We start from the raw sequence: 15098 nt of genomic DNA on the forward strand, positions 1-15098 counted from the left end.
GTATAAAATACAGCGTGACCCATGTCCTCTAAAGTCCTAAATCACAAATCTCTGCGCAATCAGTTCATCAGTCACGTAAATAAGCTTGTTAAGTGTTTAATTGTGTTGTTATTCCCAATCCAGACACATGCTTACAGATCTAGTCCTGTTCTGGCACAGAACCTGAAGCATTCTTGAGTGGAGATATGGAAAACGTCCAGAGTGTCAGCTTTCTAAAGTCAGTTAAATATAACTTCACTAGTATGTGTTGTTGCACAGGGCATCTTGCTGCACCATATGAATCACTGTATGCACGGTGGGGTGTTAAAGGAGGCCGAGAGGTGCAGAAAACACAAAGTGGGACAGCCTTTGACTTCATTCTCAGGACTATGCTCCAGCTGACCCAATAAAAGACACTCTTTAATGAAAAAAATGTCAGGACAAAGTGACTCAGAGGGGCTAAATTACTTTGATTTGAATTTGTCATGTTAATTCATTCACGAAATTGAATGGGAAGACTAATCTAAGAAGCATCCATCAACATTCTGACAAATAAAGTCACCATGCATTTATAACTTTTCGTGGATAAGACCACCTGCTAAAACAGCTTCACAGCTCTCAAATAGCAAACGATTAAGACTGACGTCATAAGTACAGTGCCAGTAAAGCATACTTAGTGTTGGAGTCATGTTATGCTCATGACCAAAAGTGGTAAGCGATCCTGATGTTGTTTCTCATTGTATCCACAAGGTGGCGCTGTAGACATATGAATTATTATGTACATTTTTACATTATATTATAACCTTAAAACGGAATGTGTTTTTTCTTTTCTTGAAAAGACTAAGCAAATCGTCGAATAAAAAATATTAAATGTAAACGTGGTGTTCTAAATAAATAGATTAGCCCACTCTTTTAAAGATGGATGTCAGGCTTCAGGCACTTTTTTCCCCAACTACTAACATTAATAAACCTTCACTGACTGTCAAATCATCAAAAGTCTCAAATTACCTTTCAGGTACCTTTTAACTTTGGAAAGTCCGATTCTTTGTATCGAGCGGTTGTTCGAACTGTAGGCCTATGTTTCAATAAATTCACACTTCAAAACCTCGCCGGAAGTAGTAGCCTATGTCATCTGGGTACTTTTAGCAAAAAACAGTGCATACTAAAAACAACCCATAAAGCATACTAACTGAAATACTGTATCCCACAATGCAATGCAATTTTTTAAAACGTTTTAACACAATTTTGGAAATATTAAAAAAATAAAAATATTCCGTGAATTGAGGTTTACTTCTTCACTTGCTTTTTTTTTGTTAACTGTACTATGCAGAAGGCTATATAGTGTATACTGTGCAGTAAGTAGCTTGTGTTAAGTTAGGGTTATTGCAATAGGTTAATTTGAGTTTGAACTTGTTACACAAAAGTCTAAATTAGTTGCATGACGTTTTAAAGTAGTTCTGTAATTTCTAAATTGTGAAATAGCTACAGTAATCGGCCTCTTGGAAAGTTGATTGACTACTTGATGTTGATTGTCTTCATATGATTCAGATGTTGTGGTTTACCAGATTACAGCAGGCACTCAGGTGGGTAATCACCTGATTACCTCATATCAGGTGGGTAACTTGCAAGCCTTCTTTTCTTAAGTGACTAATGGGCTGATTTGTTCTTTTTTTATTTACAATGATGGATTGTTACATGAATCACCTTTCACTTCCTGTTATTAAGATGTGGTCACTGGTCACCTCAACTGCACTTCAAATGCTGACGTCTGGTCAGAGTTTTATTGTCTTGAGTTGCTCACACTTGAGGTACTGGTGTTTGTCATGCATGACATCATTCCATTATGCAGAGGAGACATTTCCTGCATAAAATGCATACAAAAAAGTACCTAAAAAAATGGCTGTTGTAATATTTAATGCTGATACCATTTTATGTCATCATTATACCATACCATCACAGTTAATTTGAGTCTTACATTATTAAAAAAACAAACAAAAGAACAAGCATTGTCATTATATGTCACCATACACTATAGCGTTACACTTTTCAATTCTATTAATTCTGTACATCAATATAGGCTATCATTTATTGTATGCATTCAAATGACAACAGCAAAGCTCTCTAACACTGTTCAAAAAACATAATCTACAGCTTTCACAGAATGAAATGAGGTACAAGGGTAATAAATGAATAAATATACTGTAATTAAATCTTCTCTTTTCTCTTAAATATATGTAAATCTTCCAGTTTTGAGGGACTGAAGCAGGACTTATCGTTTCGACAGGAAGAGATACGGCTTTTCAATTAGCACAGTTAACACGTAACCTATAGAGACTGTCAACAGCAGGTGACCCAGAAACAGGTAGAACTGAGGACAGAAAACGAGAGAAAAGAAGACAAAATGCTAATTAAAAATGGCATCCGGAAAGAGAACGAACAGTTCACCATGATTTGACTTGATCAAAAGTGACAGTAAAGACATTTAGCCTACAGTGCTGCAAAAGATTTCCATTCCGAACCAATTTCTTTTGAACTTTCTATTCATCAAAGAATCCCATCAAAACATCAAGCAGAACAACAGTTTTCAACATGAGTAATCAGCATACTAAAATGATTTCTGAAGGATCATGAGACTTAAGAAAATTCAGCTTTGCCGTCACAGGAATAAATTGCATTTTAAAATAGAAAGCGGTTATTTTAAATTGTAATGATATTTCACAATATTACTGTTTTGACTGTATTTTTGATCAAATAAATACAGCCTTGGTGAGGATAAGAGACATCTTTCAAAAACATTAAAGGGGCTTTATGTAATAATTTTCATGTTGGCTATTAATAGCTTTTTTATTGCCAATGTGAGAACAGCTTGTAATGAAACTTAAAAACACAAGACCTTCCCCGACTTCCTAGGTTGTCAATGAAAGCCTGTAGACTGATTTTTATGTGAAGGGACGGTTTGCATGGGAAAATAAAAAGGAAACTATCATAACAGTGTGATTTAATTAAGCTCATCTGTCGAAATGATGCCGGTGAATCACGTTCAGTCACTGTTTTGGCCAAGACTCGCTCACGTCACTATGGAGTGTGTGTATGAGTGCGAGCACCAGTAATAAGTTGCTGGATGCAGTTAATTTAACGGCCACCGGTGTCACTAATAACAAGGGGTTACTGAATTCTACATATAGCCCCTTTAAACATTTTTAACACTTTACTATAAGGTTTCATTTGTTAACATTAGTTAACCACATTAGTTAACATGAACTAACAATGAACAATGTGTTAACCTTTATTAATGTGTGTGTGTATATATATATATGTAGTTAATAAGTTAATTGAAGTTCGGGAGCAGGACCACGCCTCAACTAATCAGCTCTCTCTCCCAGTCTGTATATATACACCGAACCCACCTTCACCACACCGTTCTTCTCAGTTTTTTCGAACCCCACCCACCCTTACCCTTCCACCTTTAGCTCTCGACCCCACCCACCCTTCCCCTTCCAACTCATCCATCCATCCATCCATCCATCCATCCTCAACCTCAACCTCTAACTCGACCCCACCCACCCACCCCTCCCCTTCCAACTCATCCATCCATCCCACTTCCCCCCGACCCCAATCCTCTCTCCTTCAATCTCTAACATCTCAATTTTACTTCCAGGCTGCATCCAGGGGGGTCTTCAAGTAACTCAGCTTACTGACTACCGAGACGAAGCCCCCACTCTGAGTCTCCCGGGTCAGACTCCCTGATCAGCCAGACGGAGATCCGTCGTTAACATCTTTCCCCTTTTCCTTCGACCCTCATTCATTCACAAAGCTAATAGCTAATTCCGTGCAGTTGTGGCGTGGTCCTTGCTAGTGAAATATACAGTATATAAACATCAAGATTTTATGCATGTCCTGCATGCTCTCATTTGCATTTATTTGAAGAGAATACTTACAAAGTTGAAGTCTGTGTAGTGCATGGTTGTCTCTTGTTTGCCATTGTACAGTATAATAATAATGGGGTGGATCAGATAACAGGCAAAGCTGATGTTAGACAGGGGAGCCCACAGGCCTAAAGACAGAATTTTATCCACAAACCCTGTGCAGAGAGATACATATTTAGGTATGTTTTAACAGACACCACTTACATGCATTTTTATTTGGTTGGCAGTTAATTAATTATGGTTGAAAGGTGCTTATTAAAATGATTTGCTATTATTACACAGCTGGTTTCATGCCTCATATCGCTATGTAGTCTCTTTCATTTAATTTCAATTCAAATCAATGTTCATTTATTTAGTAGCAGCCATGTAATAATGGGTAAGATGTACTATCAGCTACTCTTTATATCACAGAAATTAACTCCTCAGGGTGATGCAAATCCATTCCTGTTATGGTTTGCTTTTTTGCAATAATGATTAGCTGACTGTACGTTATGCCTTAATTATAATTTTTTACTTCAATTTGAGTTTTCAAAGCTCTTCTTGTTACCCCCGTGTCCTTCCTCACAGGCCAGGATGATCCAGACCAGAGCCAGGGCCCAGAGCGAGCGGTGTGTCCCCTGATAAACAGCATGGGGAAGGGACGGATAGGGCGGGACGTCTCTCAGCACATAGGCCAATCCCACTAACACGGCCATGATTGACAGGGAGCAGAGCCAACCTATGACTACCTGCCACTGTCACATAACAAAAATGATCCGTTAAGTGACTGAAAACTCATTTTTGATGTAAAAACGAATACTGTGACTAAGTAAAAAGTATTAAACACATTGCCTGTTGTTTTATAAGTCTTTCTTTCTTGGTTGTCATGTATATTCCAGCAAGAATGCCCAGCAGATATGGTCCATATCTTGTGTAGGGTTTGTTGTAGTAATACTGAAAATAGCTTTCGTAGGCCCTGAAAACAAGTCAACCAGTACAGAATATCAACGAATTACATTTAAATAGCTATTTGAAAGATATAGGTAACATTTAAAGGGTTAGTTCACCTGAAAATGTAGTTCCGAACTCGTAAGACTTTTGTTCATGTTTGGAACACAAATTAAGATATTTTAATGAAATCTAAGAGAGTTTTGTCCCTCCATTGACAGTCTACGCAACTACCACTTCAGCGCTTCAAATGTTCATAAAGAGATCGTAAAACGAATCCATATGAATTGAGAGGTTTGGTCCAAATTTTCTGAAGAGGCACAATCGCTTTATATGATAATCAGATTGAATTTAGATTTACATATAAACATTCATCAGCGCACACATCAGTTGTGGTAAACGGAAGCTCAAGCATGTTCACTTGACGTGAAAGAAGAAATAAGGTTGACAGTGAGGTTTATTCTCAGGTGTCAAGTAGGTTCAGTTGAGCTTCTGTTTATGTTCACTGATCAATGTTTATATGTGAATAAAAGTCTAAATTGAATCTGTTCATCTTATAAATCGATGCAGTCTCTTCAGAAAATTTGGACTAAACCGCTCAATTCATATGGATTAGTTTTACGATCTCTTTATGAACTTTTTGAAGCGTCAAATTGGTAGTTGCGTAGGCTGTCAATGGAGGAACAGAAGTCTCTCAGATTTCATATAAAATATCTTCATTTGTGTTTCGAAGATGAAAGTCTTACAGGTTTGATAAACATGAGAGAGAGTAATTGGGACATTTTTGGGTGAACTATCCCTTAAGGGAACAAAAATCAGACTCTTGGTATTAAAACTGACTCTGTATTGCATTGGGAGCAGAAATGCCTGCTTTGCCTGTGTGATTTTGTCTCATTGGGAGTGTTTTCTTAGTGATGCAATAAAAAAAAGAAGATCTCTTACAGTGTGGTTGGCTGGTGCACAGGGAGTTGCAGGAAACCGGTGATCAGGGCTCCTGTTACACTGGAGAGCATTAGGAGAATCGACGACACAACGACAAGCACACTTTTGTTTCTGTAAATAAGCAAGAGGTGTTGATTATGACCTGGCAGCCTTTACATGGGTGAATCTCAAAAAACCTGTCGAGAACATTTCATATTTTACCGCAAAGAAAGAAATGAGAAATCATGGTTTGTTTAATGAAAACAAAGACAATTTTTAAGAACTATTTTGCATTGCATTCTCTTTACTTTCTTTTTTTTAAATCATATTCATCATCTCAAGCTTTTGAAAGCAAAGACATTCATAATGTCACAAAAGATTTCGGTTTCAAAGAAATTATTTTTATACAATATTTTCTTTCTGTTCAATGAAGAATCCTAAAAAATGTATCACAATTTCCACAAAAATATTAAATAGCACAACTATTTTCAACGCTGATAATAAGAAATGTTTTATGAGAACCAATATTAGAATATTAGTATGATTTCTGAAGGATCATGTGACACTGAAAATTCAGCTTTGTGATCACAGGAATAAATTGCATTTTAAAATATATTAAAATAGAAACCAGTTCTTTGTAATTGAAGTAATATTTAACAATACAGTTTTACTGTATTTTTGACAAAATAAAGGCAGCCTTGGTGAACATACAGTATGAGACATTTCTCATATTAATAAAAATCGTAATGTCCCCAAACGTTTGAACGATAGCGTATTATTTTAAACTATTTACAATCATTTGCAGCTACTTTTTGTTGTAAGCTTTTAATTTAAGCAATTTTTTTAGATTACTTTATTATTTTATTATATTGCCTTTACTCTGTTTCTAATGAAAATCACCATTTACTAAAAAAAATTTTTTATTAAAATATTTAAAATATATATAAATAAAAGAAAAAATTTATTAGCAAATGATTGTAATGATAAAAAAAAACAAAAAACGTTGAGATATAAAGGGTGGTGTGGTAATAAATTATGTATTTATGATACAGGCAAAAGGACTGAACTTACATTCTGTACAGGAAGATCAGAAAAGGTGTTGTTGCATAGAACTGGAAGTCAATGGATAGATACCACGTCCAGGGTGCACACTTAAAAAAGAAGTTATTTTTTATTGCAATAATGTCATGTACTTTTAACCATATGCTGCAATTACACGAGTGAAGTGATCAGATCAATCAAAAGGTTCCCAGACGTACAATGTCTGTGATGGTGAAGAGGTTGTTGATGAGGAGCAGGTTTGACCACCAGTATTTCTTACAGCTGAAGACCTCGTCCTCTGCTATGAACCAGAAGACCCCTCTCTGAACGACGGAGAAGAGTCCAATGGTTAGGCACACGATGAAGAGGTGGAGAGGTTGAATCCTGGGAAGAATTAGATGAGATACTAAGGCAGATGATTATCAGAATATCAACCAGGAAAAATTGGCGTAGAACTAACATATGTCTTGACTGGAAGCTATGAAGATAAAACTAACCGCTTGAACCGCTTGAAGAGGAAATGAGCCACCAGACTGAAGCTGAGAGTGTCATCTGACCTCTGGATGGAGTTTAGCAGTGATTTGGCACTCAGTAGACCACTGACACAACCAAACAAACAACACACTGTCAATACTAATAAAACAGTTATTCTAAGTTGGAGATTATGTCATGCAACATGGTTAAACAATGTTTTGGTTACACTTTACTACACAAATAAGTAATGAGTAATATTAATTAACTACATGTACTTTCTATATAGGGTTTGGTATATGGTTAGTTGCTTGTAATTAGGCATAATTTAGTAAGTTACGCATAAATCCCCTGCTGCCCATCCTAACGGTTAAAAGTCAATTGTACATAATTCTTCTGGGCATTTTTCTGAAACATAAATCACAACTGTTTTTTTTTTTTATGAATAAATACAAGCATATTATTTAAAACAAATCCAAATAAATAAATAATGATCCCATTAAATTAAATGAATATCCAAAGAGAAAATACATTAAAGAATTGCCATATGGCAACAACTTTTCTCAATTCTGTAAAACTGTTAGACAAAAGTTTAACACCTTAGTAACTGCATAGCAACACCTTAGCAATGACTCCTAATAAGCAACCTAATATTTACTTACCAACATCCTAGCAACCACTCAAAACACACAATGAGCCACATAAAAAGTCTCTAAACATCTTAGCAACTGCATAACAACGCCCTAGCAACCCCCCAGAACACACTAGTAATTGTATAAAAAAAGCCTTAAGGTACGTTTACAACAACAATGTACTAAAAACAGAAAGGTTTTTTTCTTTGCGTTTTTCACGTACATATGACAATGTTGTCAAAACGATCCCCGTACACACGGATCCGCAAAAGCTACTAAAAACGCTGTATTATGCTGCCATCCCAGTAGTGGGCGATGTCACTTTGTAAAGAAACACTACACGCCTATAGACTGAACACATAATATGCATGTGCATGAAGTCACCGTTTTCACAAATTTGTGTTTTTGTAGTTTACACTGAGACAATAACGGTATCATTTTCAGTGTTTTCAGTCCTCAAAATTGCCATTGTAGTGTAAATAAACGGCCAAAACACATACAAAGTGTTTAGTTGAAAATGGTGTAGTGTAAATGACCCCATAAAACGTTAGACAAAGTTTATGAATCTTAAAAACCACTTAAATACCGATAAATGAATATTAAATGTCATGTGGCTTAAAAATAGCATATTATTAGTGTCTTTAAAGACTGCCACTTTATTTTAAACAGAGACTATTTTTTTTATTTTTTTTTAATGAATAGCCAACAAGTGAAGGCGAATGATAGTACTGTGATGATCATAGATTGCTTTTGATCCTGATTGCTTTAATTTCTCCTGGCTACCTTGACAATGTTTCATATTTTTGTCTAATATGACATCTGAGCCAGTTCAACAGCCCATTTTTTCAGCAGCGTTGGTTCCGGAAGTGTTTTTCATTTCTCCGATAGGATCAAAAACGTATATAATGCAGTCTAATGGCTTCAACAGAAGCAAATACCATCGATCAACAACCTTGTAGCTCACAGTAAGGCTGTCTTTAAAGGTTTATAAGTAATCATTAAAAATTAAATGAATGGAGTTTTTACTTCTGGAACCCGACTGTTGCGCTCTATTGCTAAGATGGTCTTACCCCAGCAGCAGAAAAGAGTCAACCGCAAGATACACTGGCCCACTGAAGGCCAAGACATACAGAGGGTTCTTCTCTACCATGTCCTTCCACCTCTTATCATTATCTACATGGAAACAAATCGAGTAAAAGACACGAATAACACTTTTCTCTCAATTCATAGTCAAAGTAGTGCATGGATACGGATATCACCCCCTCACTCTCACCCAGGTTACTCCAGGCACTGAGCTGCACGGTGTGGCCTGAGATGATCCAGAGTAGACTGAGGATACGGATGCCATTCAGAGAGGAATAACTGCTTCCAGAGCTTTCCATGGCGAGCACCCCCTGACTGCTGTTCTGCACAGAGAGCGCCTGAAGGCATGATAACACCGCTGAGGGGAAAATAATGCGAGAAAAGGGCATGAAATGTGAAAAAAGAATCCATTAAAATAGGTAAAATACATTTTATGTACAAGGCACAGTCACACTTGCTATAAATTCTAAAAAGGGTATCTGTATGTCTCTGTGTGTGTACTTGCCCTGCTGGTCATTTTCTGCATTTTGATTCCTCGTTTGTGAGGCATCAGGGGCATCACTGCTTGCTTTACTCTGATTGGCCGAGCCATTAGTCAAGATAGCGCCGTACTGGTTGGTGTTTGAGGTTTGAGCGAAACCCACCGCTGGCCTCACCTCTCTCATTCTCTTCCTTTTTATTAACGCCACATAGATGGAAGCTATGAGAGGAAGTGCCAATAATGCACAGCAAACAAACCTGAGACACACACACACAAAAAAAATACTCTTACACACTTATTAATGTTTTTGCTCCAAGAAAAACATGCTTATTTGCATTTGCATCCACCCAAAACAACATGCCTAGCAACCACCCAGAACAACTGCATCAAAAGTCTCAAAACACCCAAGTAACTACATAGCAATGTACCTAGTAACCACCCAGAATTCCCTATGATCTACCTAGCAACACCCTAGCAAACACCAGATCAATGTAGCAACTGTATAGTCTCAAAAACTCCATGCAAACTGTAACCTAGCATCTACGTAGCAATGCCCAAGCAACTACCCATAACAACCTGGCAACCGTATAGTATCAAAACACCTTAGCTACTTCATAGCAATGCCCTAGGAACCACCCTGAACAACCTAGCATTTATCAAGCAACACCATAGCAAACACCCAAAACTACCAACACCCTATCAAACACCCAGAACAACCAAACAACCGCATGAACTCTCAAAACACCTTAGCAACTGCATAGCAACACCCTATCAACCACACAGAACAACTATATAAAGTCTCAAAACAACTTAGCAATTGCATAGCAATCGCCTAGCAATCACCAACAATACCTAGTATCTACCTAGCTATGCCCTAGCAACCACCCAGAACAAGCTTATACAACCGCATCAAGTCTCAAAACACCTTAGTCTCTGCATAGCAATTCCATAACAACCACCCAGAACACCCTATCATCTACCTAGCAACGTCATAGCAACCACCCGGAACAACCTAGCAAATGTCTAAAGTCTCAAAACATCTTGGCAACTTCATAGCAATGCCCTAGTAACTGCCCAGAACACCCTAGCAACTGCATAAATGTCTCAAAATGCCTTAGAAACTGCATAGTAACTTCCAAGCAACCACACAGAACACCCTGGTAAAAAAAAAGTCTTAAAATACCTTAGCAGCTGCATAGCAACGCCCTGGAAATCACAGACACAACACTCTAGCGTATGGGGCACATGTGCAGAGCCTCTAAAAGGGACATGGTGGTGGAAAAAAATATGAGATGGAAGGAAAGAAATGCATCAATGCTTTTGCATTCTGTCGCAAATGTTTTGCAACGTTTTTTGGGGGAACGCACATTTTTCTTTTAAAAAGAATGCCAAGTTTCTTGCAGAAAAGCAAAAGTTTTAATCTCATTCCGATCTCATGTTTTTTTTCCCCTTTAGGTGCTCCGTACATGTACAAGTATCATAAGTCAAATGAAAAAGCTACTTCTAAAAAGTAAAATAAATAAATGACTGGCCAGACTTAAACGACCTATGCTGGAGGACAGGTACTAAACTGAAGTGGACCTCCCACTACCAACCTGTAGAGGTCTCTGATGCAGTCGTAGAGGACCCATCTGTCATCGTGGAAGCCAGGCTGCACCATAACAACATTGTTCACCTGCTCCAGCCTAGAACATCAAGGCAGACTCTCTTGTCTATTCAAAGAGCCCAAAATATGGAGTACTGGTCCAGTCTGAAACTCCAGGGAAAGTTGGCAAAACTGCCCTGCGCGGACCACCCTGTATCACACACCATCTACAGCAATGCCACCAGGAGATCCTCACTTTCTGTATAAAAGCACGTCTGCAGGTTCTTCCTTATCACTGTGGTTTCCCTCCACCCATTTGCCCCTCTGCATGCTGCATGACAACCCCTCAACACCCCATTGCCCACATCATGAACAGTTGTTCATCTCTTAAAGGCAGGGTCGGCAGGTTTTTACAAAAAAAATTTTTTCCAAATTTGTTTAAACTTTCTTTATATACCAATACATAATTAAAATGTAAGTACTCTGAAAAAGAGACTATAAAAATCGAGTGTCTGTAGTCCTCTCAGGGCTGCAATAAACACAGCTACTTATTTCCATTCAGAACGAATGAAATGATTGGCTGGGCGACTGTCACTCTCCCTCGCTACCATGGCTACCACCCCCGCTGCTACAGGAGCTGCCCACATGCGCGCACCCATTTGACTCGAGGTGGGGAAGAGGCACGGAGAGAGGCACGGAGGCTAGGAAGAATCACAATAATGGCAGAGAAAGAGCAGTCAAAATCCCCAGTACCTGCATATACAGTCAGCGAAGGCAAACAAGGCAAAAAAAGGAACTAGTAAGGTAGAAAGGTAGGCTACTTGTCACCGGAGTGTAACGTTAGTCCTCATCAGAGCCAACAGTCCTTTCATCATGGAAGCTCTTACATGCAAAACACCGTATATGTTATGAATCTTACATGAAATTCACCTTCATCACAGTGTAACTGATGGTAATGGGAAAACGTGTATCAATGCAACCTGTTTTTAGCTTTGCCTTATGTTACTAGCTCGTTACCGAATTAAACTCAATATATTTTAAACTTTACCAGTGTCGATATGCTAGCTTGATAGTGAGTACTAACAACCATGTTAGTTGTTTATATTCATAATGATAAAGTTAGGTATTTTATTACATGTGATTCTGACATGATGTCACTACATAAACTGCGCTCCTCTCCGCTCGGCGCTGGCAAACGCGTCCTCCTCCAGCTGAGCGGTCGGCATCGTGCGTTCATGTGTTTTGGGGGCGTGGCTTTGGAAGGAGCCCAGAAGGGAGGGGGTGGGAGTGAATAGAATAAGTAGCTGTGTTTATTGCAGTCCTGAGAGGACTACAGACACTCAATTTTTATACTCTCTTTTTCAGAGTACTTACATTTTAATTATGTATTGGTATATAAAGACAGTTTAAACAAATTTGGGAAAAAGTTTTTTAGAAAAATCCTGCCTACCCTGCCTTTAAAGGACTATATACTGCCAGACATGACAGACTTGTGGACCTCATTGCTGCTCAGATTCCCTGCGTGGCTGATGAGCAGAACTTTAAACACACTACTGTACAGTCTGAATGGTTTATCTCACCTGCAAACACTTTTTTAGGAATTGCTAAATACACCACATATTGTTAACATCTCTCAGAATGGCTAAACAGTTACACTTTTTGAGGTGTCGTGCTTTTGACTTGTTTATGGAGGACTCTTACTGCTCTAAGATATCAATCATTGATATCTACCATTAAGAACCTTGGGTACAAATACCAGCTTATTGTGCTTATGTTTGGTAGTCTAGGTCATGTACAGGCTGGCAATCCGTGGACTTTGCATTGGGGGGATTTCTAAAACAGGGTCCAAACAGTTGGCAAAGTACTGTTCAATCTCAGCAACTATAGGAAGTGTGCTTATTTGGAAAAGGCGATGTTTCATGTACCCTTAGAACTGTATAATCCATAACAATGTGCTGATTTGTTTTAATCTGTTGGATTATTCAAAACAAATAGAAATTTTGAGTCAAATAAAGTATATAAAATGTGTGTGTGTGTTTGTGTGTTACTCACAGGCAGACTATAGCAGACAGGTCAACATTGGGGGAATCACTGAAGCATTGAGTCATAAATATGCCAAATGTGGAATCCGACATCAAGATTGAAGGCACAGAAGGAAGCAAAGAAATATGTTTCTGTTCAAATGCCTCTGTAGAAACAAACACACAAATGTAGACAGGTGTACATACTGTATGCTCCACACAAAAATGATAAAGAACCAGTAAATCTATAATTTGTGTATGTTGCTTTCAAATAAATAACACATGGTTCACTGTTTGTCTAATGCAATGAAAAAATACATTTTAAGGGTGGCATAATTGTTTTGTGTACATCAGACACAATGATGTCACTCACCATAAACCACTAGCATCTGGACGTCTGATTCTGTACAAGAGTCTGGAACACAAACACCTACAAAGTACTCCACCCTGTCCTGCACAACAGAAAAATATCACCAACGATCACTCTTTCGGCACGATACATAACACACTTATTGTAAAAAATATGCAATTTTATAAAATATTTTTTTCTTTGTGGATTGAGGTGTACATGTTGTTTGTGTGAGTGTACCCGTACCTGTTTGAGGAACACCTGGCAGTACTGTCCCCTGAACTCGGGGCCCTCCACGGACAGACACTCTCTCTGAGATCCAGGTCTGTTCACGTTCCCTCCCTCAACATCACTGCCTATCTTACCAAACGCATCATACACTACAACAAGTGGAGCAGGACAGAGGAAATGAAAAACAATCAAACCATGCTATGTTTATGTATATATACAGTACAGGCCAAAAGTTTGGAAACATTACTATTTTTAATGTTTTTGAAAGAAGTTTCTTCTGCTCAATAAAGTAATTTTTTTTTTTTTTTTGATAAATAAAGAGAAAAAAATTCAAATAAATATAATAAATATAAAAATTAAATAGGATACAAATAAAATAAAATATTATAACAAATAAAAAAATATTAAATGTTTCCAATAGTATAAATCAATAATGAATAGAGAATAATGGATAAAATAATAATAATAATGCAAAAATAATTAAAGATACAACATAATTAACATCATAAATATAATATAAATTAAAAATACTATAAATATACCATACATAATATTATATCTGTGTGTGTGTACTGTATGTATATATTTATATATAATTAAAAAAATGATATATTTAAAAAATATATAACTAATATAAATTATATAAAAAATATAAAACATAAAATTAATCACACCTCTAATATATTCTAAACAATGTTTCAAATATTATTAATATATATAAAAAAAAAATTTAAATGTCTGATAACAGAGTTCCATGTGTCAAAGTCAGCCAATAATTACGTTCATGATTATGATTCTGGGAGTAAAATAAAAAGCAAAGCTCAACCAGAAAACATTGACAACATTGACACCCCCCCCCCCCCCCCCCCCTACAGTAAAAGTCTGGCATTATTACTTACTCAAAACTGCGTATTTTCTTGGACTTTCTTTCTGTAATTCCGCAAGGAACGCTTTTGTGTCCCCCGTGCATTTTTGTGACACGTTCCAGCAGGCACATGCGTCGTGAAAAACGAACAGGTACATCAGAGTGACAGCACTCCATGTGAACCGTGGCATCTTGTACAGTGATTCATTTTGGCCGTTTCACTGGTTTAAATAATGTGAGACCTGAACACATGATGGGAGAAGAGGTGGACATGTGACCCGTCATTCAAAATGACCATGGAAATCTAATCGACACGCTTGGATGCTAGTCCATCACACCCAACCAGACATAATCAGCCCTTTACCACCGGGAGGCCATGAACAACTCGACAACAACACAACGTTTGTTTTGTGAATGTGGTCATGATTAGTTCTGCTCTGAAGAACAAAATCTGGATAGAAAAAAAAAAATCTTAAATATTTCTGATAAGATTCTTCCAAGGCCAAATCATCTGAGCTATGCAATCCACATTATATAGCAATAGTCTAAATTAATATCATTGTCTCATGTAAGGAGAAATAAAAGA

General features: G+C 37.4%; 1 protein-coding gene across 1 annotated transcript; it reads right to left on the minus strand.

The window, feature by feature from the left end:
- Positions 1–1937: 1937 nt before the first annotated feature.
- On the minus strand, positions 1938–14703 carry oacyl (O-acyltransferase like; the record flags this gene model as incomplete). Its single annotated transcript, XM_084388042.1, has 15 exons — positions 1938–2347; positions 3918–4060; positions 4453–4639; positions 4737–4860; positions 5775–5885; positions 6825–6904; positions 7013–7178; positions 7292–7393; positions 8968–9070; positions 9171–9338; positions 9486–9718; positions 13099–13234; positions 13441–13519; positions 13663–13796; positions 14547–14703. The coding sequence occupies 15 exons, from the start codon at positions 14701–14703 to the stop codon at positions 2249–2251; spliced, it is 2022 nt and encodes a 673-aa protein (XP_084244168.1). The 3' UTR covers positions 1938–2248.
- Between the last annotated feature and the right edge of the window lie 395 nt (positions 14704–15098).

The sequence above is a fragment of the Rutilus rutilus genome, assembly GCF_951802725.1.
Source record: "Rutilus rutilus genome assembly, chromosome: 18".
Lineage (NCBI taxonomy): Eukaryota > Metazoa > Chordata > Actinopteri > Cypriniformes > Leuciscidae > Rutilus > Rutilus rutilus.